The sequence below is a fragment of the Vulpes vulpes genome, chromosome 11 (genome assembly GCF_048418805.1).
Source record: "Vulpes vulpes isolate BD-2025 chromosome 11, VulVul3, whole genome shotgun sequence".
NCBI lineage: Eukaryota > Metazoa > Chordata > Mammalia > Carnivora > Canidae > Vulpes > Vulpes vulpes.
The window spans coordinates 62,991,851-63,016,272 of NC_132790.1; the positions used below are offsets into that span (position 1 = coordinate 62,991,851).

The window sequence follows — 24,422 nt, forward strand, 5'->3', positions numbered from 1 at the left end:
TAGATTCCTTCATGAGTTTCCTTAAGTTCACACAAAATTAACATCTATGACTGTGCGAACTGCTGCACAAGGAAGAGGCGAATGAACTAAATGGTTTTGACAAGACTAAAAGGAATTCAGAGAGAGGCAAGAGGTTGCAAGCCTGAAAGTCCTTTCAGACTGAAGCAGGAGACCTAGGTTCTTATCTCACGGAGTTGAAGAATGAATCTCGGGGACAACAGAGAATGAGTAAAGTAATAGGTGTTTATTAAGCAGAGATACAGAGAAAGCTCTCAAAAGTGAGAGGGGTCCTGACAGGGTTGCCACTGAGAGCTTTTTGGCGGCCTTTTATTGGGAATCTAACCAGGAAGCCCATGGCCTTGAGTTTCTTTGTACTGTATATGGCTGTTTTTTGGGTCTGGTGAATCTCTGTGATTGGTAACTATCAAAGGGAGATACTTCCTAACACTTCTGAGCAGAGGCGCCTAATTTACTTTCTTCTCTGTTTTTACTGTCTTATCTGTTTCCTTGGGTTGGGTAGGAGCCCGTCTCTGGGCCATTTTGATGTCCTTGGGATTTAAGGGAGCCCACACGCTTCTGGGAGCCTGTCTCTGGGCCTTTCCCTTATCCTTCCCGGCCTAGCCCTACTGCCCTAACTCATTCCCTACATCAAGACAACCCACTGCTCTCAAAATGAAATCTACTTTCTTTCCTTCCTCTGCGTGGCCCCTACATTATGTGGCCTCTGCCTACATCTCCAACTTCATCTCCTTTCCTCTCCTCCCTTACCCCGGCGTTAGGACACGCTGTTCTCTTTGTGCGCAAGTCTCTCCACAGATCCTTAGGAAGTTTGAGGAGTGGCTAAGGACAGCGCCCCAGGGGCGGAGGGGGCGGAGTTAGAGCGGGGGCGGGGCGGGGGCGGAGTTAGAGCGGAGCGGGGGGGCGGAGTTAGAGCGGAGGGGGGCGGAGTTAGAGCGGAGCGGGGGGCGGAGTTAGAGCGGAGCCGAGGGGCGGAGTTAGAGCGGAGGCAAGGCGGGGGCGGAGTTGAGCGGAGCAAGGGCGGGAGGAGTTGAGCGAAGCAGGGGGGGCGGAGTTAGAGCGGAGTAGGGGGCGGAGTTAGAGCGGAGCGGGGGGCAGAGTTAGAGCGGAGCGGGGGGGCGGAGTTAGAGCGGAGCGGGGGGGCGGAGTTAGAGCGGAGGCGGGGGCGGAGTTAGAGCGGAGGCAAGGCGGGGGCGGAGTTGAGCGGAGCAAGGGGGGGCGGAGTTGAGTGGAGCAGGGGGGGCGGAGTTAGAGCGGAGGCAAGGCGGGGAGGCAAGGCGGGGGCGGAGTTGAGCGGAGCGGGGGGACGGAGTTAGAGCGGAGCGGGGGGCGGAGTTAGAGCGGAGCGGGGGCCGGAGTTGAGCGGAGCGGGGGGGCGGAGTTAGAGAGGAGCGGGGGGCGGAGTTGAGCGGAGCGGGGGGGCGGAGTTAGAGAGGAGCGGGGGGCGGAGTTGAGCGGAGCGGGGGGGCGGAGTTAGAGCGGAGGCAAGGCGGGGGCGGAGTTGGGCGGAGGCGGGGGGCGGAGTTAGAGAGGAGCGGGGGGGCGGAGTTAGAGCGGAGGCAAGGCGGGGAGGCAAGGCGGGGGCGGAGTTGAGCGGAGGCGGGGGGCGGAGTTGGGCGGAGGCGGGGCGGAAGCGTGGGCGGAGACCAGGAAGTGACGGCCCTCCCGGTGGTCCTCCGGAGTCGGTGAAGTCCGCGGCGTCGGCTCTGCGGCACCGCGTTCCGGGCCATGGAGAATGGAGCGGTGTACGGCCCCACCACGGAGGAGGACCCGGGCCCCGCCAGGGGCGCCCGGAGCGGCCTCGCCACCTACTTCTCCGTGGGCCGGCTTCGGTTGCCTCGGCTCGCGTTCAAAGTCCTGCAGTTGGTACGTCCGCGGCCGGGGTGGGCGAGCCGGGCCGGGGGCGGGGCGGGGCGGGCGGGGGTCCGGCCGCGGGACCGCCGGCCTGCGGGCTTGGGAGGCTGCCGAGCCGCTTCTCCTTGACCTGGCTGTTCAGGAAGCGGCAGTTTCCACACCCCAGTTCCTTCTTTCTCGCTGGGAAGGGGGGCGTTCCCTCCCGCCGCCGGGCTGCCGCTCCACCCCAGGGTCCCCCCCGCGGGTCCCTGAGGACTACCCAGGGCCCCCGAGCGAGGTCCGCGGGTCCAGGAAACGCGTCGGAAGCCCAGGTCCACCGCTTCGACTTCTTTCTCTCCCTCTGTTGCGACCTTGGTCTCCTCTCGGAGCTGATACCCTGCGTTATCGCCCAGAGTGCCTGTATTTGTACTAAGTGCTTTTTGTTTATCTTTCTCTGGTTCTTGTGGGTTTTCCCGGTACGAGCCCGTGGTGGTGCTTGGGGGTGTGGGGGCAGTTCGATTTTTGCACCCAGACTCCGGCATTGAGATGGGTGTATCCCATAAACTGTCTCCCACAGGTTTTATATTGACTGGAAAAGAATTACTTCCGAAAGAGCAATATGTGTGTACGAAGTACACGGTGGAAAGGACAGCTCGTATTTGTGTGCAGGTAGCAAAAGTAGGGCATGGTTTACCCCTCTCTGAATTTCACTGAGTTTTCGTTTATTTTGGGCAGTAAAGGTCCTGTAAGCCCCCTAGCAAAAATAACAAAACATCTTTGAATTTTAACTCAAATTACACACATATTGACCTCCAGTGTTCTGTTTTAACCAACTGTGGACATCATTTTCTGCAAGAGGGAAAATTGGTTTTGCTTTTTTTTTTTTTTTTTTTGTTTAGTCATCTCGAGTAAAAATAACCAGTTGGTTTCCTTGGGAAGAACTTAAATTCTTAGAACTCCGATAACCAGAACTTATTCTTAGAACTCAGATGACCTACTTTTATTAAATGCGAAAACAGCTGTCAGAAAACTGGTAGTACTTTCTGGTCGTCAAAATGATCACATCTAGGAATAGTTTGGAAATCACTGGGGGGCAGGTGACAGTGTGGCCTATGGAGCCGGAGAGGGTCTGGCTCTGCCTATCTTTCCAGTCTCCTTTTAGGGAGTTCCATACGGGCAGTCTTTCAGTTGTCACCAGGCATCAGGGGCTCCCTCCTGCCCTTCTTCCTTTGTAACATCTGTTCCTTCTACCCAGAAGTGCATCTTTCTGTTCTCTTGTCAGTTCTAACAGGACTTTGAGATGACAGTGGTGCTCCTCTGCTCTGAGCTAAAATGTTTCCACACAAATAGCAGAGCTCTTTAGAACAGAAAAGATCAGTGTTTGTATCTTAAGTGTTCTTGCTGCTCTACAGACATCATCAGTATTGGTGTCCTGCCTGTTAAATTTCTCTTTGAGTTGTCCGTTTTTCCTTTCTAATCAGAAATAGCAAAGCTGAAGTAAAATTTCTCATTACTTTAGTTTAATAAACGGTAGTTCCATATCCTTGAAATAGAATACAACCAGAAATTTTGGTATAGACTTTTTACTTGGATGTGGAGAAGAGGGGGAAATGAATTTGCCTTGCAAGGATTGGTAGACTGTTCCTGCTTGTTCTCCCTCATACCAGAAGGAGAAAGAGGGATAGGATAAAAACTAATGTGTCTTCTTGAAATCTCCTTACAGGCTTATCTCGGAGATATTGCGGGTTGGGTTCCAGATCACCACAACAAAGCGAATAGTGCAATAAAGGGAGTCTGACGAATGTTTTGGTTTTCCAGGGCATATAAAAGTTATGTTTGCACTATATTGTACTTTGTCAACTGTTCAATAGCATTATGTCTAAAAATTGTACATACCTTCATTTAAAATATATATTTTTAAATTTTTTAAAAAAGTTTTATTTGTTTATTTGAGAGAAAGAGCATGAGCAGGGCGGGCAGAACAGAGGAGGAGGAAGAGGGACAAACAGACTCCATGTGGAGCTCAGAGCCCGTTGCGGGCTCAATTCCAGGACCAGAAGATTATGACCTGAGCGGAAATCAAGAGTCAAATGCTCATCAGACTGAGCCCCCCAGGTGCTCCTTAATTTAAAATGTTTTATCACTAAAAAATTCCAACCATTTTCTGAGCTTTGAGCTAGTTGTAATCCATTATCAGATGACCATAGCAATATAATAAAAATGAAAATGTTTGAAATATTGCAAGAATTACTGAAATGTGACACAGAGACATGAAGTGAGCAAATGCTGTTGGAAACATGGTACCAGTAGACTTGCTTGACTCATTGTTGCCCAAGCATTCGATTTGAAAAATGTATCTGCAATATGCAGTAAAGCACAGTGCAGTAAAATAGGTGTGCGCTTATTTATGGGGAACTTGCAATGTTATAAGAATGCTTTCTTCAATATAGATTTTTTAAACATATTTCATTATTGCTTTCCATTTTGATTGTTGTCTTTTATTTCCTACTTTCATTGATGGCCTCTGTCTTTTCATAATAGTGTATATTACGGGAGTTACCCAGAAAGTCCCAAGGAAGTTATAATGAAATAAATTAAAACTCTCATCCAGTCTGAAACAACAGGGCATAGTATTCTTTGCCTTAAGTCATGTTATGTCTTTAGGTTATTTTACTCTAGGTAACTTTTTTTTTTTTAATAAGTAGATTTGCAGAGCTCTAATAAAGAAACAACTGTAATGTATGTACCAGGGGTTTCTACCCCTAATCAGAAGAGGAGGTACTTAACCAGGGACATGCAAACCCTATAACATTTTATCCAAAATGTGGTACATATCTGTGTTTGGGTATATTTTTCTAGACCCATAAATCTTACCAAATTCTCAAAACCCCAAAAGAGAAAGAACCTTACTCTAAAACTTAAAAATCAGACTCTGCATTCTTAGGAAATTTCTTAGAATCCAGAGATTGAATTGGATTTCCTCTGAGGTTCTTTTCACTCTTTAAGATTTTTACAAACTTCTGAGGCTCTGTGGGATGTTCTGGCACAGAGCTGAACACCAGAGAGTTGAGCCTATAAACAGAAGGAGAGGTTAGAGATAAAAGAGCATAACCAGCTCTTGAGTTATGTACTCTTGCAATTATGTAGCTGTGTCTACTGCCATTCAGATAAAACCTTAATTTTGTCAAAGGCTTGTCCAAAACAAAAGTATCCCTTAACTACCATCTGACCTTCCAGAACTGGAGAAGAAATACTTAGCTGGGAATGCAAGCATAAGGAGTCATTGCAGTCCTAAATTTTTATGCAGTTTATTTATTTATCAGTTTATTTTATCCTTAGTTTGGTCCTGGTGAATATATATATACACATATATATGTATACACACACACCCCTATACAAATATACACACACATGTGTGTGTGGTGTGTGTGTGAAGTTTTTGTTGTTATTTTGAGGGAGTTTTTTTTTTTATTTCAGGGAAAAATTGACATTGGGCAACCAAATTCCTTGCTGGTAAGCTGATACAATGATCTGAATATGTGTAATATTCTTGTAACACAAGCTGACATATGTGTTTATGGTACCAGTTGAATATCCTGGTGGCCGCACAGTACTGTGATAATAATGACTCATCAGGCAAGCAGTTTGATTTAGAATTCACCAGTGATTTATTAAATTATAAAATAATGTTACTCTGTAAGTGCCAAGAAACAAATCACTGAGAAGCAGTTTATCTTATATTGGTGATTTTTTCATTATTTCAATGTGAAAATTGATCTGTATTAAAATTGAAATGCTCTGTCTTTAACCTTGAGGAAGATCCATAATGTCAGCAAATTAGATCTTTGAACCTTTGTGAGAGTAAATATTTGCCTAAGGTACAGGAGGCCTGGCCTAACTGCAGCCTGCCAGATTTGTTTACTTGGACCTTACGTAGGACCGCAGGTTTTAGTAGCAAGTTCATTAATTCACAAATTAATATAATTTTGTAGTTGGGGCCCTATAATGAATGGTAAGCATTAAAAAATTCTTTTTATAAGAAATGTTTTAGTAGTAGACTGTAAAAGACCAACGATGGAGACTTTGTGTTTAATATAACGACTGTTAATTTAAGAAGACTAATGTTTCAGAAGGGGTAGTGAAACTGAAATGAAGAGAGAGACACAGGGGACTCAATGTTTAAATCACCAGAACTGTGAGTAAGCCACATTTTAGTCACTAAGATTCCCCAAATGTGTTGACCCTAGCAGATTGGTTTTAATGTAAAATTTAGCAGCAAAAGGGGAAATGCACAAAACTCTGATTGTAACTTCAAAAATCCAGTCTTAAGGGGAAACCTACACAAACACACATAGTTGTAAAATGAGCTTAATAAACAGTGTTCAAGAAGGGGAACAAGCATGCTGTAGGAGTCAGGAGGCCTGGCTTTAGGGCTATGCCTGGCCAGTGTGGGACCTGGCCTGTCAGAGATTCATTCCACCACCTGTAGACACAAAGGTGGGAGACTCTGCCCTCCAGGGACCTCCCAAGTCCCAAAGGCAGATTCCCATAGATCTGTTTGAGTAAAAGTTTACGTCATTAGAAGCAGTTGCATTGGGTGTACTTCTTCGCTTCATAGTCATTAGCAGTATTTAATGTGAGGTCTTCATGCTACTGGAGAGTAAAACCATTTACCAGAAAATAATTATTGAGCCTTTGAACTTACTTTTAACATTAATCACGATCTCCTTTACCAGCGACCTTACCTCTTTTCTTATCCTTAACCACTTGGTATTTAATGCTGGTGACTACCCATTTCTTGAAATTATTCCTTTCCTTAATTTTCACACTCAATTTTTTTTAATACAAAAAAGCATTTGTTTACCAAAATATATATAAGAAACTAGGAAAAAGAAACTAGAGAATATGATTAAAATAAGCCATATTTCACCACCACCATCACCCCATCACTGTTTAGATTAATGATTTGGAATGTATTCACTCGCTTATTAAGGAGTTTTCCTAAGAAGTGTTAGACCGCCTGTGACTTGCTTGTCAGGTGTGAGTTGCTCTTTTCTCTCCTACTCCTGAGTTGTGATATTCTTTCAGGCCCCACCCAGTCCTCTGCTCCTCCTGTCTTCTAACCAGCTAAACCAGGCAGGCAGTCCCTGTTGCTTTCATCCAGAAGTCTACACTCCCTGGCCTGATCATCACATAAGCACACCCGGCTCCTTAAACATTTTCATGATCACTGCCCACTCAGGTCAGTTACATTATCCCTGTGGGGTTTACCATGCAAATTCTTGCCTTCATGAATCTGTTCTTTTTTGTCCTCTACCAATCTGTTCTTTTTTGTCCTTTTGTCCTCCACATTCCAGGCAGGAATGTTCTCTGCCTATCCAGATCCTATGTATCTCTTGGCCCTGCTTTGAGTCTTACTTTTCCACTTATTCTATTTTAGTATAGGTGGATTGGAGCATTTTCCTGAGATTCCTTGAATCTACATATAATGGATGGTCAATTATGAGTGTATTTTTTTTTATTGTTTCTTATACATTGATCTTATTGCCCTGTCAATACATGTTCCTATACGTATTACAGTGTTGATACATAATACTCAAATGCATTTTTAAAAATATTTTTATTTATTCATGAGAAACAGAGAGACAGAGAGAGGCAGAGACACAGGCAGAGGGAGAAGCAGGCTCCATACAGGGAGCCCAACGTAGGATGTAGGACTCGATCCTGGGGCTCTAGGATCAGGCCCTGGGCTGAAGGCAGGCACAAAACCACTGAGCCACCAGGACTGCCCCTCAAATGCATTTCTTAAAAAGTTTTTTTTTTTCTTTTTAGTTGAGGTATAATAGACATATATTAGTTTCAGGTGCACCACTTAAAGATACTAATAGTGCTATGGGAGATGATACAGGAAGGTTCAGAGCATCAGACAGATCAGGAGAAAAGTCAGGAGACTGACTTCAGGAGCATCAGTCAGGAGAAAACTTCATATGGAATATAGTTTGTAGTGCTGATTTCTTGGCTTTTAATGGGAAATCAAAACTAGTGCATGTTCAAACTTGATATCATACCCTTTCATCTCTTAGGAGGCCCGTGCAGAATCTGCCTCTCAATACTGCTCTGAGGCTTCAGGTCAGTAAGAAGGACTCCTGTTGATAAGTTTGGAACAGGACTGGTAGTAAAGACACTGATTGCTGCTGGCTGAGCTGGATCCTGCCCCTTTCTTACTGAGAATAGAAAAGCAGTCTGTGTCTCTGCAGAAAAGATTTGATTATTATATGGCCTACACAGATGAGTGTTCCTGACAGTCTAATTATTGGGATAGGAATGGCTCAAGATCAAGTACTCTCAGACCCCACTTAGAGTTTTAGGCTGATATATTCTCACAGTTAATTGGCGTGTATATACCTGAGGTATATTTTGCAGATTTCTCATAGAGAAAACTCCTAAATGTTGGCTAAGATTTAACATAGAGGCAAGAATAAAGCAAATGGAATATTAGACATTTAGCATCTTATACTGTACTCATGTAAAAACTCATCCCATAATTATAATGACAGACAATGAAAGAAGTATCTTTATGCAATGACTTTCTGGGATTTGTCTTGGTGTGTCACTTTGTATTCTATGGTGTAATAATTGGGAATACCTTACCTAACCTAACATCTGTCTGAAGGAGGTTGTTTGGAATATGCTGGACTATTTTATGTCTTACTAACTTTTAGGACAGGCCTAGGTTTTCACTTCTCCTGGTCGTATACAGAATATGTGAATATGGTACCAGGCCATCTAGCAGTTGTGTGTTTAGTTTTTTTTTTTTTTTTTGTGTGTGTGTGTGTGTGTTTAGTTTTTAAGAAGCTACTCTATTGTCCAGAGTGGTATACCATTGACTTCTGTTTGATGAAAATATTTTATAGCCTGGTTGGCTCAGTTGGTTAAGCATCTGACTCTTGGTTTCAGCTGAGGTCATGATCTCAGGGTTGTGGGATCAAGCCCTGAGTCAATCTGCACTTACTGTGGAGTCTGCTTGAGATTCTCTCTCTCCCACTCACACTTTATCTCTCTTTAGATAAATAAAATCTTTTTTAAAAAGTATTTTGTAGGGCAGTATCTATAACATGCAGTGTATCTGCTGATTTTGGTAGCACTCTTGTCAGGATTGTATCTGGTTCCTTCTGTTCTGGGGGGCAATATGGCATTTCCCGATAGGCTTTGATTTAGGTCACCAGTCATTTTGATGGTCTTAAGGCTCAAAGGAAACTCCCTTGGCTTTCATAAAACCCACACAAACTGCCCAAGTGAACCTCTCTTTTCTCTCTCTTCCTTCTTATTTCTAAAGACCTCCCAACCTGGGCCCTGAATCCTACCTAGAGAGAGCCTCTTTTCGTCCTCATCTTTAGACTCACTCTTCACTCTTCTTGGTTTCTGCCTCAGTGTTTAATCATTGTCAGTTCTCTCCCATCTTGAAATTCCCTTCCGTTTTACCCTGTCCACTACTCCTCTATCTGGCCACTTTTCCCAGTCTATACCTCTTGACTCTGCTGGCTCTATCCCACTACTTTGTCCTCCCCTCTCTTCCCACTATACAGAACTGTAACCTCAGCCTGCCTGGTTGATTGACTCCACTGAAACAGGCTTGCTGAGGTCACCGGCAACCTTCTTGGAGCTCAGTCTGACGTCAGTGTGTCACTGTTGTTCTTTCCCGACCTCTAAGTAGCGTTCTTTACCCATCATTACTTTCTCTTGGTAGTAATACTTTTTCCTTGGTCTAGTACCTCCTTGGACTGCTGCTCCTAATTGTCCTTTGCTGGTGTCACCCCCTCCACACATCCTTTAAATTTTGGGTTTGCTCAGAGTTCTGCATAAAGCTGGCTTTCCTCATTCTGGGGGATCTCACTGGCCAATGCCCACGACTTCATCTCCACCCCAGACCTCTCCCCTGAGCTGCAGACCTGTATATCCTTTTGCTTCCTAGACACCTCCCTTAACTCCTTCACAGACTCCCTCATACACAGCACATTTGAAACGTAATGTATTCTCTTCCTAGCATCCTCACCTCTTAAAAAAAAAGAAGAAAAACAAACAAACAAACAAACCTGACTCTTCTTTCTGCAGTGAAGCCCCTGTATATTAGGATCATATATACAGCAGTGGGAGTGCCATTAAATCCCACTTGCATTTATTTTCTTTTTTTAAAAAATTTTTTATTTATTTATGATAGTCACAGAGAGAGAGAGAGAGGCAGAGACATAGGCAGAGGGAGAAGCAGGCTCCATGCACCGGGAGCCCGATGTGGGATTCGATCCCGGGTCTCCAGGATCGCGCCCTAGGCCAAAGGCAGGCGCCAAACCGCTGCGCCACCCAGGGATCCCTCCCACTTGCATTTAATTGAGTTGCCAAATTAACTAGATTTTACCATTGTCCATTCAGTGCACGGCATTCTGACCCACGCCTGTCTAGCACTAGTGAACACTTGCTTCTGCTGTGAATCAAATTGGGTTATTCCCATGGCTGCCAATTATACTTTTAATAGCCAAACATTTAATTAAATATTACACAGACTGAAATTGAATGTGAAAAGGAATTGTTTCTGTGAAAGCTAAATTGAATGCTTTGAAAGTCTGAAAAATAAATTACTAAAATATTTCCTGTGCACTTAAGTAAGAGCAAGGTAACCATAAAGGGCTAGTAAAACTAGTCCAGACCTAGAAGGATTCTACACTCGGCTTCTCAAGTGTCCGGGGTCTTGCACCACTCCATCTAAACATTAGTCTGCAAGTGGTAATTCTGGACGACAAAAGTGATTAATGGAGGAAACGTGATGTGGAATTCCAATCAGCAGGCTCAAACTCAGAGAAAAGCCCTATTTCAAAAGATTGGTGAATAAATGTGCCTTTTTGCTTTAGGTTAAAATAAAGTGGGGGCACCTGGGTGGCTTAGCTGGTTAAGCGGCTGCCTTCGGCTCAGGTCATGATCTCAGGATCCTGGGATGGGGCCCTGCATTGGGTTCCCTGCTCAGTGGGGAGTCTGATTCTCCCTCTCCCTCTGCCGCTCCCCCTGCTTGTGCTCTTTCGATCTTTCAAATAAATAAAATATTTTCTAAAAATAATAAAATAAAAGTGTTCATTCAAGTCTGTTGTTTCCTGCTGTTGGTATCCGTCCTGATAAGCGCTCCTGTCACATGCATCTTATAGTGATTGCATGAGCTGTTCTCCATTACCACTACTACCCTGAGCACTGCCCTCCCCTGGTTTCCTTCATCAGCTTCCCGACTGGATGTCCACCCCAAGATTTGCCCTTCCCCCAGCCCCCTCTCTATGCTGTATGTAGCCAGGGAGACCTACTAAAAGCATGAAGCTGAACGTGTCACCCCTTTGCTTTACAACCTTTTACATCCAGACTTGTTTAAACTAGTAAAAGAGGACATTTAGATCTAGCCTCTACTTGCCTCTTGTCTCATCATTTTCACACTGCCATCCCCTTCCTTCACACTGGCTGCTTGAACCATGTCGACCCAACTTGCTTTCATGGTGCAGCTGGGGATGGTGGGATCTCTTTGTGCCTCAGGGTGAGAGGATGCCAGGTACTCTCGCCTCCAGGTCTCTCTGTGCACCGCCTCTCTGCCTGGAGCTCCTTTCGCTGTCCTTTAGCCCCAAAACTGACCTCCTGTCCATCAGGTCTCAGCTTTCCTCCAGCAAGTCTTTCCTGACCCCTCTACTTGAGGGCCCCTCCTGTGTGCTTTCCCAGCAATGTCCTGTCTTTCCCCCGACTCTAGCATTTAGCACCCGATACTTAACTATTTGTGGACTTGAATTCCCTTCAAGGCAACCAGACTGTTCAGTTCTACAGAGATCGGACCTGTTCGGTCGTCTTGTTTGCCATGGTCTCCACCTCACAGAGAGCTGAGTGAACAGAGGTGTGTTCTGAATACTGGTGGTTTCTGTGGGAAAACACTTGAGTAAACGGTTTTGTTTCTTTTGTAGCTGTTTTCGCTGCTGGCCTTTATCTGCGAGGAAGTCGTGTCACAGTGTACTTTGTGTGGAGGACTTTACTTTTTTGAATTTGTAAGCTGCAGTGCCTTTCTTCTGAGTCTCCTCATCCTGATTGTGTACTGCACTCCAGTTTACAACCAAGTCGATCCTGACAAAGTCAAGCAGTCGGTAAGCATGGAAAAAAAGAGAATCCCTTTACAAAGAACATAGCTCTTTTGGAATGTTGTGAAGTTCTGTTATTCAGACTAGTAATGCTTTTATTTTATTTTTTTTAATTTTATTTATTCATGAGAGATGGAGATAGAGAGGTAGAGACATAGGCAGAGGGAGAAGCAGGCTCCCTGCAGGGAGCTTGATGTGAGACTCCATCCCAAGACCCTGGGATCATGCTCCGAGCTATAGGCAGACGCTCAACCGCTGAGCCACCCAGGCATCCCTAGACTAGTAATGCTTTTAAAACTCACGCTACTGAGTTTTAAAAGCACTACTCTTAAAACTTTGGAGAGTAGGACACTCTCCATTGTTCCAGCTCTGCCCCTGAGCAACTCCATTTTTCCTACCAAGTGGGGTTGTCGAGGGGGAAAGTGAAATCAGGAAGGGAGTGACAAATGTTGTCAGGAGTTTTCAGTTACTGGTGGTTCCATCTCCGTCACTGTAGGTATTTTTTAAAAACTAAGATTTTTGTCACTTCTGACCTCTCACATTTCCAAGTGTCACTTATGGGTTCATTGTGCACCTGTTCTGCACCAGGCATTACACTAGACTCTAGAGAGTTTGATGAACTAATGTGATATATTTCTGGAGCTTTTAAAATAAAATGCCATGTAATTCTACCTATTTTGGTTTGATTTTTGTGTGTGTGTGTTATGAAAGAAGTTATTAGTGAGTGAATTAAGGCATCTGTTGAATTCATTGTTCGGAAATTTCCCTTTTAATGAAAGCGTACATGAGAATTTTCTTTTCACAGAATCAACGATGCATAACTTTGTAAAGACAGTCTGTTGGCACGTGTCTTTATTTGAGTATAGTGTGGATTTGTGAGATGACACATGAAATGATTCACATGGTTTCCACACTTAAAGAAGAAAGAACTGAACAGTTTCCTTCTTCCGTAGTGTTGGAGTTAACAGTAGTGTGAAGTAGTGTGTGAAGAATTGTACATGTCAGGGTTGACATATGAAAGCACTCATGTCTCTGAGGGAAAAGATACAAATGAGGGTAAATTTTTAACTATTAAGAACAAGGAATAACAAGATCAATACAAAGCAGTAAGATTCTGTTTTTTATTTTTATTTTTTAAATTTTTAAAAAGATTTTATTTATTTATTCATGAAGGAGAGAGAGAGAAGCAGAGGGAGAAGCAAGCTCCATGCAAGGAGTCCAACATGGGACTCAATCCTGGATCTCCAGGATCAGGCCCTGGACTAAAGGCAGTGCTAAACCGCTGAGCCACCCAGGCTGCCCAGATTCTGTTTTTTAAATTGAGAAGTGAGCACTGAGTCACATACTAATATACACCTGAGAGACTTTTTTCTGTATACCCTTTAGTACCTTTTAAATCTTGTGCTATAGGCAGCCTGGGTGGCTCAGCGGTTTAAGCGCCTTTGGCCCAGGGCATGATCCTGGAGACCCAAGATCAAGTCCCACATCAGGCTCCCTGCATGGAGCCTGCTTCTCCCTCCGCCTGTCTCTCTCTCTCTCTCTCTCTCTCTGTCTATCATGAACAAGTAAATAAAATCTTAAAAAAAAAAATTAAAAAAGATAAATATTGTGCTATAAGAATCCATTACCTTCTTTTAACAGAATTATCTTAAGTTTAAAAATTAAAAAGTTAAAAAAAAAAGTTGATACCACAGCAGGTATAAAAATAACTTTGAAAAATAGGTCGGGTCTGAATCACATCCACCAAGCCTTTGATGAGCACATACCTGCCGCTCTTGGTATAGCCAATATATGAGCCAATATATGTCTCGTTATCCTTCTAGATAATAGCAGCTCTCAGCGTGGACTTGGACCAGACAGTTTACATGCTGGGATTTAAAATCCTCATGCTGTAATGCTCCCATTTTTCTGGTAGGGAAATTTGGGTTCAGGGTGGTTACAGACCTTGTCCAGAGTTACACAGGTAGCGTAAAAATAAATGGAGACTGGAACCCAGGAGAGCCCTCAACATTCTGCATTCCATTCTGTGGACTCCTCCAAATCCTCCTAGAACCAGCACCCTAGCAACTTTCCATTCTGTCATGGCAAATGGCATCACCTCAGGGATCTCCATATAATGATGACAGTAGCAGAACCCACTTATTGTATGAAATGCATATTAAGAGGTTGCAGAGAATTCCTTAGAATTTTTATTAATTATGTTTTAATCTTTGTAAATTTTTCCCTTTTACCGCATACACAGAAGTATGCGGTAAGATTTTTGGAAAAGTGAAAAAATTACTAGTATCTGAGCTGCTTGATTTGCAGTTCCCGTGTATAAATTTGTATTTTATTTTATTTTTTTTAAAAACCTTTTTATTTATTTATTTATTTATGATAGTCAGAGAGAGAGAGAGAAAGAGAGAGAGAGAGAGAGAGAGAGAGAGGTAGAGACATAGGCAGAGGGAGAAGCAGGCTCCATGCACAGGGAGCCCGACGTGGGATTCCATCCCGGGTCTCCAGGATCGCGCCCCGGGCCAAAGGCAGGCGCCAAACCGCTGTGCCACCCAGGGATCCCAGAATAAGCTTTTTTTTTTTTTTTTTCCAGAATAAGCTTTTTGAAGGGAGAATCTTTTCTATCCCATGCTGTTGTGGCTCAGAGTCTGTGGGAGTAACAACAGTCAACACTTATGGAACATTTACTGTGTGCCTGGCACTGATCTAAGCACCATTAGAAACACCTGTGAAGATACTGCTCTTACTCCTATTTTGCAGATGAAGAGACTAAGGCACACAGATGTTAAATAATGAATTCAGAGTCATAGAGCCAAGAAGTATTGTCCTGGGATTTGAACTCAGATAGTCTGGTTCTGGAACCTATGTTTATTGAACACCACATTATTCGGTCTCAAAATGGTTGCCTTGTTTGATACCTCCTTGAATGTAGTCCAGATACTAGTAAATGGAATTTTATTTGTGTGTCACAGATTTGAAATGACATTTGAGGGACACCTGGGTGGCTTAACAGTTGTGCGTCTGCCTTTGGCTCAGGGCGTGATCCCAGGGGTCTGGGGATCGAGTCGTACATTGGGCTCCTTGCACGGAGCCTGCTTCTCCCTCTGCCTGTGTCACTGCCTCTCTCTCTGTGTCTCTCATGAATAAATAAATAAAATCTTTAAAAAAATAACATTTGAAGGAATGAAAAATAAAGTATTGCAGAAAAACACTTTTTGTATAAGTGAAGAGAAAATCTCTTATTTATTTTTTTAGAAATGTTAAGTACACAACAACATAGGAATTCTGTATTGGATGGGTTTTCAGAAAACTCTGAAAATATCAGACTTAAAACCTTTTGGAAAGGCCAGTTTTACCAGCTTTTCCTCTGAATCAAGTGTGCATGTCAAGCACTGGTTTCAGTTGGCAACTGAGAGAAGCCTTACAAGATTATACCTGAGAGAGCCCTGGGAAACCCATGAAGAACTTCACGTCATGAACCGCATTTTGAGGAGATATGGAAGCTTTTATAGAGTAGATAAGCTCATATCATACAAGCTCATTTTGGGTTAGTCACTTGGAACAATTGAAAGCAATATGTTCTTGCAGAAAGCTTACATTTCTTAAAAACATACTATTGGCATCATTTTATGTAGTTAATGACAGGTGGTTCTTCTGATTCTTTTCCAGAGTGCTTTCAAAGCACTGAAGTACTCTCAGAGAGGCCATCGTAGCATAGAATACAGATCTTCCTCAACTTAACAATGGGTTACATCCTGATAAATCCATCGTAAGTTCAAAATATTGTAAATCAAAAGTGCATTTAATACATTTAGCCTCCTGAACATCATAGCTTAGCCTAACCTACCTTCAGTGTGCTCAGAACACTTATATTGGCCTGCAGTTGGGCAAAATCATCTACCACAAAGGCTATTTGATGATAAAGTGTTAACTCATGTAATTGGATACTATACTGAAAGGGACAAACAGAATGGCCATGTGGGTACAGAAGGATTGTCAGTGTACCCCGGTTGTTTAATCTTGTGATCGGTGGCTGACCAGGAACTGCTGCCACTGTGCAGCATCATGATGAAGAAGCGTCCCACACAGCACTAGCCTGAGGGAGCATCCAAATTCACAGTTTGAAGTACAGTTTCTACTGAATATGTAACATTTTTGCATCATTGTAAAGTTTAAAGATCATAAGTGGAACCATTGTAAGTCAGGGACCATCTATACTTTGAAAGAGAAGAAAAGTCTGTTTCTGGTTTTTGGTTTTTTTTTGCTGGAAATAAGATGGGATTTTTTTTATCCTTTTTAAAAGATTTTATTTAAGAGAGGACGAGAGAGCACAAGCAGGGGGAGGGGCAGAGGGAGAAGCAGACTCTCTGCTGAGCAGGAAGTCCGATGTAGGGCTCAATCCCAGAACCCTGAGATCATGAACTGAGCCGAAGGCAGACGCTTAACAGACTGAGCCACCCAGGCACCCCATGTAAGATGGGATTTAATAAACCTTTGGGTTTGATAATTTTAATGTATCCTAGAACACACACACACACACACACACACACACACGACCTTTTGGGGAACTGCTTTTATTAAAAGATTATCTTGTGACATACTCTGAATACACCTGTCCAAAGTGTGGATAGTGTTCCTTTACAGTGGTGTTCGTGAATTCCAGACTTGAGAAGCTGAAGCATGGGGTGCCTGGGTGGCTCAGTCAGTTAAGTGTCTGCCTTCGGCTCAGGTCATGATCCCAGGGTTTTGGGATCGAGCCCCAAGCCAGGCTCCCTTGTCAGCAGGAAGCCTGCTGCTCCCTCCCCCTCTCTCTCTCCCCCTGTTTATGCTCTCTTGCTTTCTGTCTGTCAAATAAAAAAAAAATTTTTTTTAAAGAAGCTGAAGTGTGTTGGTTTGGGCTATATGAAGAAAAAACTGTGTCACTAAAGTTTTTAAAAAATAAAAAACAAAAGCTATTGTTTCTATCAACCTAACCATATGGTGTTCTTTATGCACATGTTCTAGGACTTTTATATTACTTTGGGAACAGGATGTGTGTTTTTGTTGGCATCCATCATTTTCGTTTCCACACATGACAGAACAGAAGCTGAGATGGCTGCATCCGTGAGTACCTTGTATTTTGAAGCCTTGCTTAAGTTTTGTTTCCTTAGAAATATGGAACTTGAAAGTACTTGACAGGTGATACAGTGTGGGAGAGTGGTTTGTTTAGTAACTTATTTTTTAGTGTAATTTTGAATAGAGGACCTAAGAGCAAATAAATATGATAGCCTTAGAAACCTAGAACCTGTCTTCAGAATTTATAATAAAACCCCCTTTCCTCTACATATGCACGCGTCACTGCTAATGGAAGTGGTAGTATTGACTTTGGTTATTGTATGTTTTTCTACTTTGCAGTCCAGCAAAAACATACCTACATGCCATATGCTTTTCTAGGTGTAGAAAGCACATAGGAGAAATGATCCAAGGGTTCTACCTTTATAATAAAAGAGAGATAATAAATGGAAAAGTAAATGTTTTTATCCGAAATCCTTGGGGGGGAGGAGACAGATTTATGTATGTATGTATGTATTTATTTATTGAATTCAGAATATTCTGGTTTTTAGAAAAGTAGCACTGCACATGTACTAATATTATATGACACCTTCAGAGGGCCTGGAGCAGCACCCTGTAATCCAGCATGTTAATATTTCTGAAGCTTGAATATTCACACTAAAAGGGATAAAGACTGGAAGGAGTTATACTTCATGCCACTTTTTAGCCAAGTAAATTATGAAAGCTTTATTTTTGTAGCTTTTTGGATTTCAGAATTACAAATCAAAGATCATGCACCTGAATTGGTACCAGTGTTGTGAACATGAACAGCTGATAACTGAGTGATTCATCCTCTTCCAAGTCAGCTGGGTTCCAATTAATACTTTATTCATGACAAAACTGAACTTATAATTAATTGACTTGTCAGCTATTAGATCATTAAAATCATTAAACTACTTTTAATTACAGAAAACTCAAAAGGAGTTCAGAGACTTCACCTGTTCATGTGAGCATGGTTAGCACACATGTAAAACCTGTATAAAACAAAACAAATTAATGGGGAACCTTGACTCATTCTGGCAAGAAGTAATATTTATGCATGTGCACATGAATCAATGGTACATGAAGAGAAAAGTCAAAGTTTTAATAGACCCTTATGGTTAATTTCAGTCTGTATACATATTTTTATTGCAGAGTAGTATGATAGGGTGATCAGTAAAAAGTTTTGAGGTATGGAAATATATTATTATAAAATCCTTAGAGAGGGTTGCCTGGGTGGCTCAGTTAGATGAGAGACCAACTCTTGATTTCATCTCAGGTCATGATCTCAGGGTCACGAGATCAAGCCCTACCTTGGGCTCTGCACTCAACGGGGAGTCTGCTTGAGATTCTCCCTCTCCCGCCCATGCCCCTCCCTCAGCTCGCTTGTGCACTCTCTTTCTCTCTCTCAAAAATAAAGAAATAAATCCTTAAAAAATAAAATAATATCCTTGGAGGAAATGAAATAGAGTTGAGGAAAGTTGAGTTGAAGGGGAAAGAGAGTATGGCATGAAATTCCCAGCTATTAAAACACAGGTTATTTGTGTGTTACAATTAGGTGATGTATTAGATTATTAACAGTATTTAGATTTTATTGGATATATTTAAGAATGACTGGTAGTTTAAAAACTCAGTATTTATAATATGCTGGAAATTACCTTTTACAACTATTTAAATTATGAAAAAATTTACAGACTTAAACGAGTGAGGGAGTCCATTAAAAAAAAATTGTCAAGTATGTGAGCAACAGATCTGGAAGATGATTTGTCTGGATGGTATGGCGTAGAGGGCCCTGTGTAGACTGGGGCTCTCCAGGAGGTCAGGGATGGCTTCACAGACACAGTGATGTCTGGACTGTCCTTAAAGCATGTAAAATGTTTCCCAGGCAAATAAGGTGATAGACACCATCATGCCAAAATAAAGCCTCCAGAGGGGAGAAGTGACTTGGGTTTGGAGATGTGGGATGGTAATTAAATATCAGTTGGATGTTTTGGGGCTATTGGGGTGAATTAATGACATTTGGAGTTCAATTTGCTTTACAGTGAGATGTAGCAGAATGTATTCTTTAGGATAGAAAGTTTGGATGTGAAGGGTCAAGAGAGTGGAGCGAACTACAACAAAATATTAAAAATCTAGAACAGACTGCTGGTTACTGAAGTGAGGTGGGTTGGGTGATGGCTAAATAGGCAATGGGGATGAGTGAATGCACTTGTCTGATGAGCTCTGGAAGTGCTGAATCACTATATTGTATACCTGAAACTAGTATTACTAATATTATGCTGTATGTTAAATAAAAACTAAAAGAAATTTTAAAAAACAATAAATAAAAATCATGGAGAGGGCAGCCCCAGTGGCCCAGCGGTTTAGCGCCTGCCTTCGGCCCAGGGTGTGATCCTGGGGACCCGGGATCAAGTTCCACGTCGGGCTCCCTGCATGGAGCCTGCTTCTCCCTCTGCCTGTGTCTCTGCCTCTCTCTGTATCTGTGTCTCTCATGAATAAATAAAATCTTAAAAAAAAATGATGGAGAGATGGATGTTAGATGTGGAAGGGATTTTAGCCATTACCTACATCAATTTTCTCTTTTTATAGAGCAGTTCTTTGACCCCATTTCTTTCCTGGTTTTGCTTAGTGAAGATTTCTTGACAGAATTCTCAGAATGTTTGATCATATGTTAGAAGAGTACAATAAGGAAGTGATTTAAGGAAGAGGAAGTAGGTAGTGGTGTCATGTTGCTGTGTCATTATAGTGTGACAATTAACTGGAAAATATTTTTAGGTAATTTAACCTAAAAGTATCTTCAAAATAGAATTTCTGTTGATCAATCGTTATTGATTACTTCTTGCCATTTTCACCTATGCTCAGCTCCCTACTCACATATTTCCTTTACCTCCCCTGTGGATCAGTCTAACCATTGCTAATAATCTTGTGTTTTGTATCATTTTATAGGATTTTGTTTTTCATCTATTAACCTTAGTTTCACAGATTGGCATCCCACATATACACATGCACACGCAAAACGAGACATCTCTATTTTATGAAACGTCAACTAATAGCCATTATTCTAGGGTTTTTTTTTTTTTTTTGTAACTTCTTTTTTTTTAATGACCTGAAAAAGTACTTTATTACTAAGGTTAAGAATAGGGTGTATAAGATAGGGATGCCTGAATTAAGACATTAAGCATCTGCCTTCAGCTCAGGTACTGGGATCGTGCCCCGTGCTGGGCTCCTTGCTCAGCAGAGAATCTGCTTCTCCCTCTCCCCTGCCCCCTCATGTACCCTTGCGAGCTCTCTCTCTATCTCTCTCTCTTTGCACACACACTCTCTCTCTAATAAATAAAATATTTTTTAAAAAAGAAGAAGAATGTGTATAAGATAAAATTGATGAATCACCTTGCTTGTATAAAACACTCTCAGAGCCAAGTAGAAAATGTGATATTATATTCCAAAATCTGTCATATAACCCTTGTTCTTTCTTCTCAGGTCTTTGGATTTCTAGCAAGTATTATGTTCCTGTGTGACGTTGTCATTGTGTTCATTTGGAAACGACGGGAGTCCCAGGCTAGGAAACCAGAGGCTACCAGGCCAGGGGGCCTCACAGAACCCCTTAATGGTTAAGGACTCAAGAGACCGGGTGTTACATAAGGTATTGACTGCATGGCACCTGAGCCCTGGCCGAAGCTCATGGAGAATTTGTCTAATTGTTAAACCACTTCTTTTGGAGAGCGAGGGGAAGGGCAAGAAGGCAGTGTGTCAGTTACCACAAATTAGGCCAGGGAGTTTTGGGGTTTAAAAATTTTTTTAAAAAATAATGTTAAAACTTCTGTCACTTGAAATGGTTCTGTTTTTGTTTTTGGAATTGAGGACAGTTGTTTCTTTAAATCACATAGCTCAACTGATGAGAATTTATTCTGTCATCATTGTTGGCCTAGCTATCAAATTACGCTATACAGCCAGCATGATTAAGTTCATTGATTTAGACATTGTTTTATTCTTAAATTAATTTGCTTAGGTAGGTTTTTTTGATATCAGATAAAATTCAATGTATACTGAAGAGATCACTATTTAAAATGTTGGTCTAGGTTCTTTTTTTTCCTTAAAAATATAATACCCAGGTTTTACTGTATCTCACTCGGTCTTAAAATTACATTGTAACATTTTAGGATAATTATTAATTCTTTCTGAGACCCTTTATAGCCTAATAGAAACTGTATGAAAGGTGTTGGTATTTTATATGTATAAGAGCAACAACATCATAAACCCCATGTTTATACTGCACTTTGGTTGTTGTTAATAAGCAAAAAAAAGAAAAAAAAAGAAAAAAAAAAGAAGAGAGAACAATTGTATATAACACAGAAAAATGGAAGAAACTCTCATGGCTAGAGACCAAAGATAAAAAAGATACACTTTTTGCGCAATACATGGAAAGTAATTATAAAAACAGGTTTCAACCACTTACCACTGTCTGAAGAGAGAAGTTCATACTATGAGTTAGAAATTGATCCATTTCCCTACTGGCATGTGGTTATTTCTACTGAAGTTAATACAGCTCTGCGGGTCCTGTTCAGTGTCTTCTCTGAAGCCTTCCCTCTTTTTAAAACCCCAGCCTTTGATTTTTACATCTATTTGAGATTCTCCCTTCTACTCTCTTTACCCACATGGTCTGTACACTTCATCATCCGACAGCAGTGGAACCTCTAGCTCTGACTCTTGCTTGATGGCAGGGGTCTCTATGTGGTCCAAAATTTGGGGCCCTTTTAATCGCATAGAATATGTAGCAGGATCTTTAGGGTTCTTGTTCCTACCTTGGGCACTACTATAACTTCTCTTTGAAGACGACTTTCTTAAGAAAGTAAGCATCTAGCAGATCCTGCCCAGGTTAATACTGATGATGGTATAAGGAAGCAGTCTAATCATTCTCAAGAGACACTTCATACCTAGTTCTGATGGTTTGGAAGAGTTGTCTCTTTGTTGGCAGGCTGTCTTAGGGCCAGCCAGACAAGGCACTTGAGATAGGACCTTTCTGACCAACTGCTTCGTAGAGTAGACCTTTCTTGTACTCCTCTTCCATTTTCGACTCAGGACTGTAGTATTAAGACAATGAGCCCATGCGTCAGTACTTCAGGACTTTGGTGGAGGTCTCCCAGGGTTTTCTATCTGAAGGAGCGGAATCATGTTTCCAGTGAGAAAAGTTAATGACCTTATCCTTTTTAAAATTCTCATTTGTGCATTGTAGATGTGGCAGATGTGGTTGTAAGAATTCATCATTATGGCCAGACACAGCTTCTGCTCTGTCTTGCTGACTCAGAACCTTCCTCATTTGTACCAGAGCATGGATGCTAGCTAGTGCTAGTGATGCTGTCACCACTGCCTCCTTGGGAGATAATGAAGCCAATCACTGATGCTGTTTTTACTGGGCACACCATTGAAGTGAGAAGTAGCCTGGTTCTGGGGTTCAAGAATAAAGAGTAGCACAAGATAACTAGCTTCTGGTTGGCAGGTTCTGGAATTTCACATCTAACTATACACCACTGTCATTTTAAATATCATGTAGACCCGGCTGGGTGTCACAAAAAAGCATCTGGGCTACCTCAGGGAACCCCCCATATATGTGCATGGGCATAGTTGAGTTTGATGGATATATCCGAGCCGGCCTCACACGTACAGCACGTTGGCATTGAGCTTCACCTCTGCTTGCTCAGAGGCTTTGCTTCCTTTTGTTTCACTGAGGCAGAAGTGGACCTCTTCACTGCCACTTAACTCTTCCCTTTTCAGAAAGATGATATATTCACTAGTATTTTTGGTCACTCTAGAACTTTTCTTCATTCTATTTTTTAGGGGACCCATGACTGATTAGCCTTGCTCTTCTGTTGTAGAAGGAACAAGAGTAAAAAGACCATGTAGAAAATAAAAAGTTTAAGGAGATCTTGGGACCAAAACCCCTTCTATGTCCAAAAAAGGACACACTCAGTAAACTGAAATTTAACATAATTTTTTATTAACAGCCATGTTACATTTGTTATATTTTATACAAATAAACTGTTTAGAATGGTTCTTAAAAATTATAAGGGAAATGCACACAGAATAAAAATTTTTATAATTGTACTTAAATTATGTTCTATTTGGGGACTGGGAAATGTATTTTTACATTGTTTATAGCCAATTGCTTTTGTATTTATCAGTTTAAATCCTTGGTCTTTTTTTTTTTTTTAATCTCTCTCATTGGCAAATTTTGTAGTCTTCTTTTTAAATAAATCCATTTAATCGCCTGCCTTTGTAGTTGTTTCATTATTATTACAGAAGCCTGATGCTGAGATGAAAACTTTCTCCAGAGTTCTAGGAGTTGGCTCTACAACCCTGGGTAAGTCCCTATGTAGGAGACTGAGTTGTGTGAGTCTGCCCAGGTGTGGGGCACAGGTAGAAAAGAAATGAACCCACTTCTTTCCCAGGGGCTGCCGCTCTTGCTGCCAAGATGGAGTACCCATCCAAACTGTTTTCAGGGAGCCATATATTGAAGAGTCACAAAGGAATGTTAGGGAGTAAACAATTTGAAATACTTGCAGAGAAGCAAATTGAGACACGCCCATCCCATCTCTCAATGTGGCCACACAATGCTAAAAACAAAAGAGGCACATTCTCTTTCAGACTGTCCAGTGACTAGGAAAGTGTGAAGCAAAACTCTGGTAGTTCTGGTCAAGCTTACAACTATTTGTGTCGTCTGCAGAATTCCTGCCTCCAGTCTGTACAAGAATAACAAGATCTTTATAGTCATTAGGAATTCACTGGAATCTGTACATTCTTCAGAGTTTTGTATTTTGTTTTGATAGCATTGTGTATCATGTGCAGTCAACTGCGAGGAGCAGAAAAACCTCATTTTTTTTTTTTAAGATTTTATTTATTTATTCATGAGACACACAGAGAGAGGAAGAGACATAGGCAGAGGGAGAAGCAGCTCCCTGCAGGCAGCAGATGCGGGACTGCATCCCAGGACTCCAGCATCACACCCTGAGCTGAAGGCAGACACTCAACCACTGAGCCATCCAGGCATCCCAGAAAACTTAATTTAAATAGGTCTTAAGCAATAAGGAAAATTTGTTTCCTAAGAAACGAAGGTAGGGCAGTTCTGTGACTGTCAGAGTTCAGTGACTCATTGGCATTTGCAGGGACCAAGACTCTTCCCATGTTTTTCTGCCCATCCATCTTCTGCTGTGAGTTTTTGTTCTTAGGATTGACCCTTTAGGGTAGAGTAAGATGGAGGCAATATCTCCAGGCATCGTTCACTTGCACAACCCTGTCCAAAGGTGCGAAGGGAAGAGATTATAGAAAAACGAACACTTTTCGATGCTTGAACTAAATCAT

General features: G+C 42.0%; 1 protein-coding gene across 1 annotated transcript; it reads left to right on the top strand.

Moving 5' to 3' along the window:
* Positions 1–1,619: 1,619 nt before the first annotated feature.
* On the top strand, positions 1,620–23,332 carry CMTM6 (CKLF like MARVEL transmembrane domain containing 6). The gene is made up of 4 exons (XM_072726613.1): positions 1,620–1,884; positions 11,832–12,008; positions 17,001–17,099; positions 20,547–23,332. The coding sequence occupies exons 1-4, from the start codon at positions 1,747–1,749 to the stop codon at positions 20,679–20,681; spliced, it is 549 nt and encodes a 182-aa protein (XP_072582714.1). The 5' UTR covers positions 1,620–1,746; the 3' UTR covers positions 20,682–23,332.
* Positions 23,333–24,422: the final 1,090 nt, after the last annotated feature.

Bases quoted from the DNA above. Each gene is read 5' to 3' on its own strand.
- CMTM6 (XM_072726613.1), top strand. From the start codon at position 1,747: ATGGAGAATGGAGCGGTGTACGGCCCCACCACGGAGGAGGACCCGGGC. The intron at 12,009-17,000 runs GTAAGCATGGAA...CACATGTTCTAG, and splicing joins CTGACAAAGTCAAGCAGTCG to GACTTTTATATTACTTTGGG. The intron at 17,100-20,546 runs GTGAGTACCTTG...CTTTCTTCTCAG, and splicing joins AAGCTGAGATGGCTGCATCC to GTCTTTGGATTTCTAGCAAG.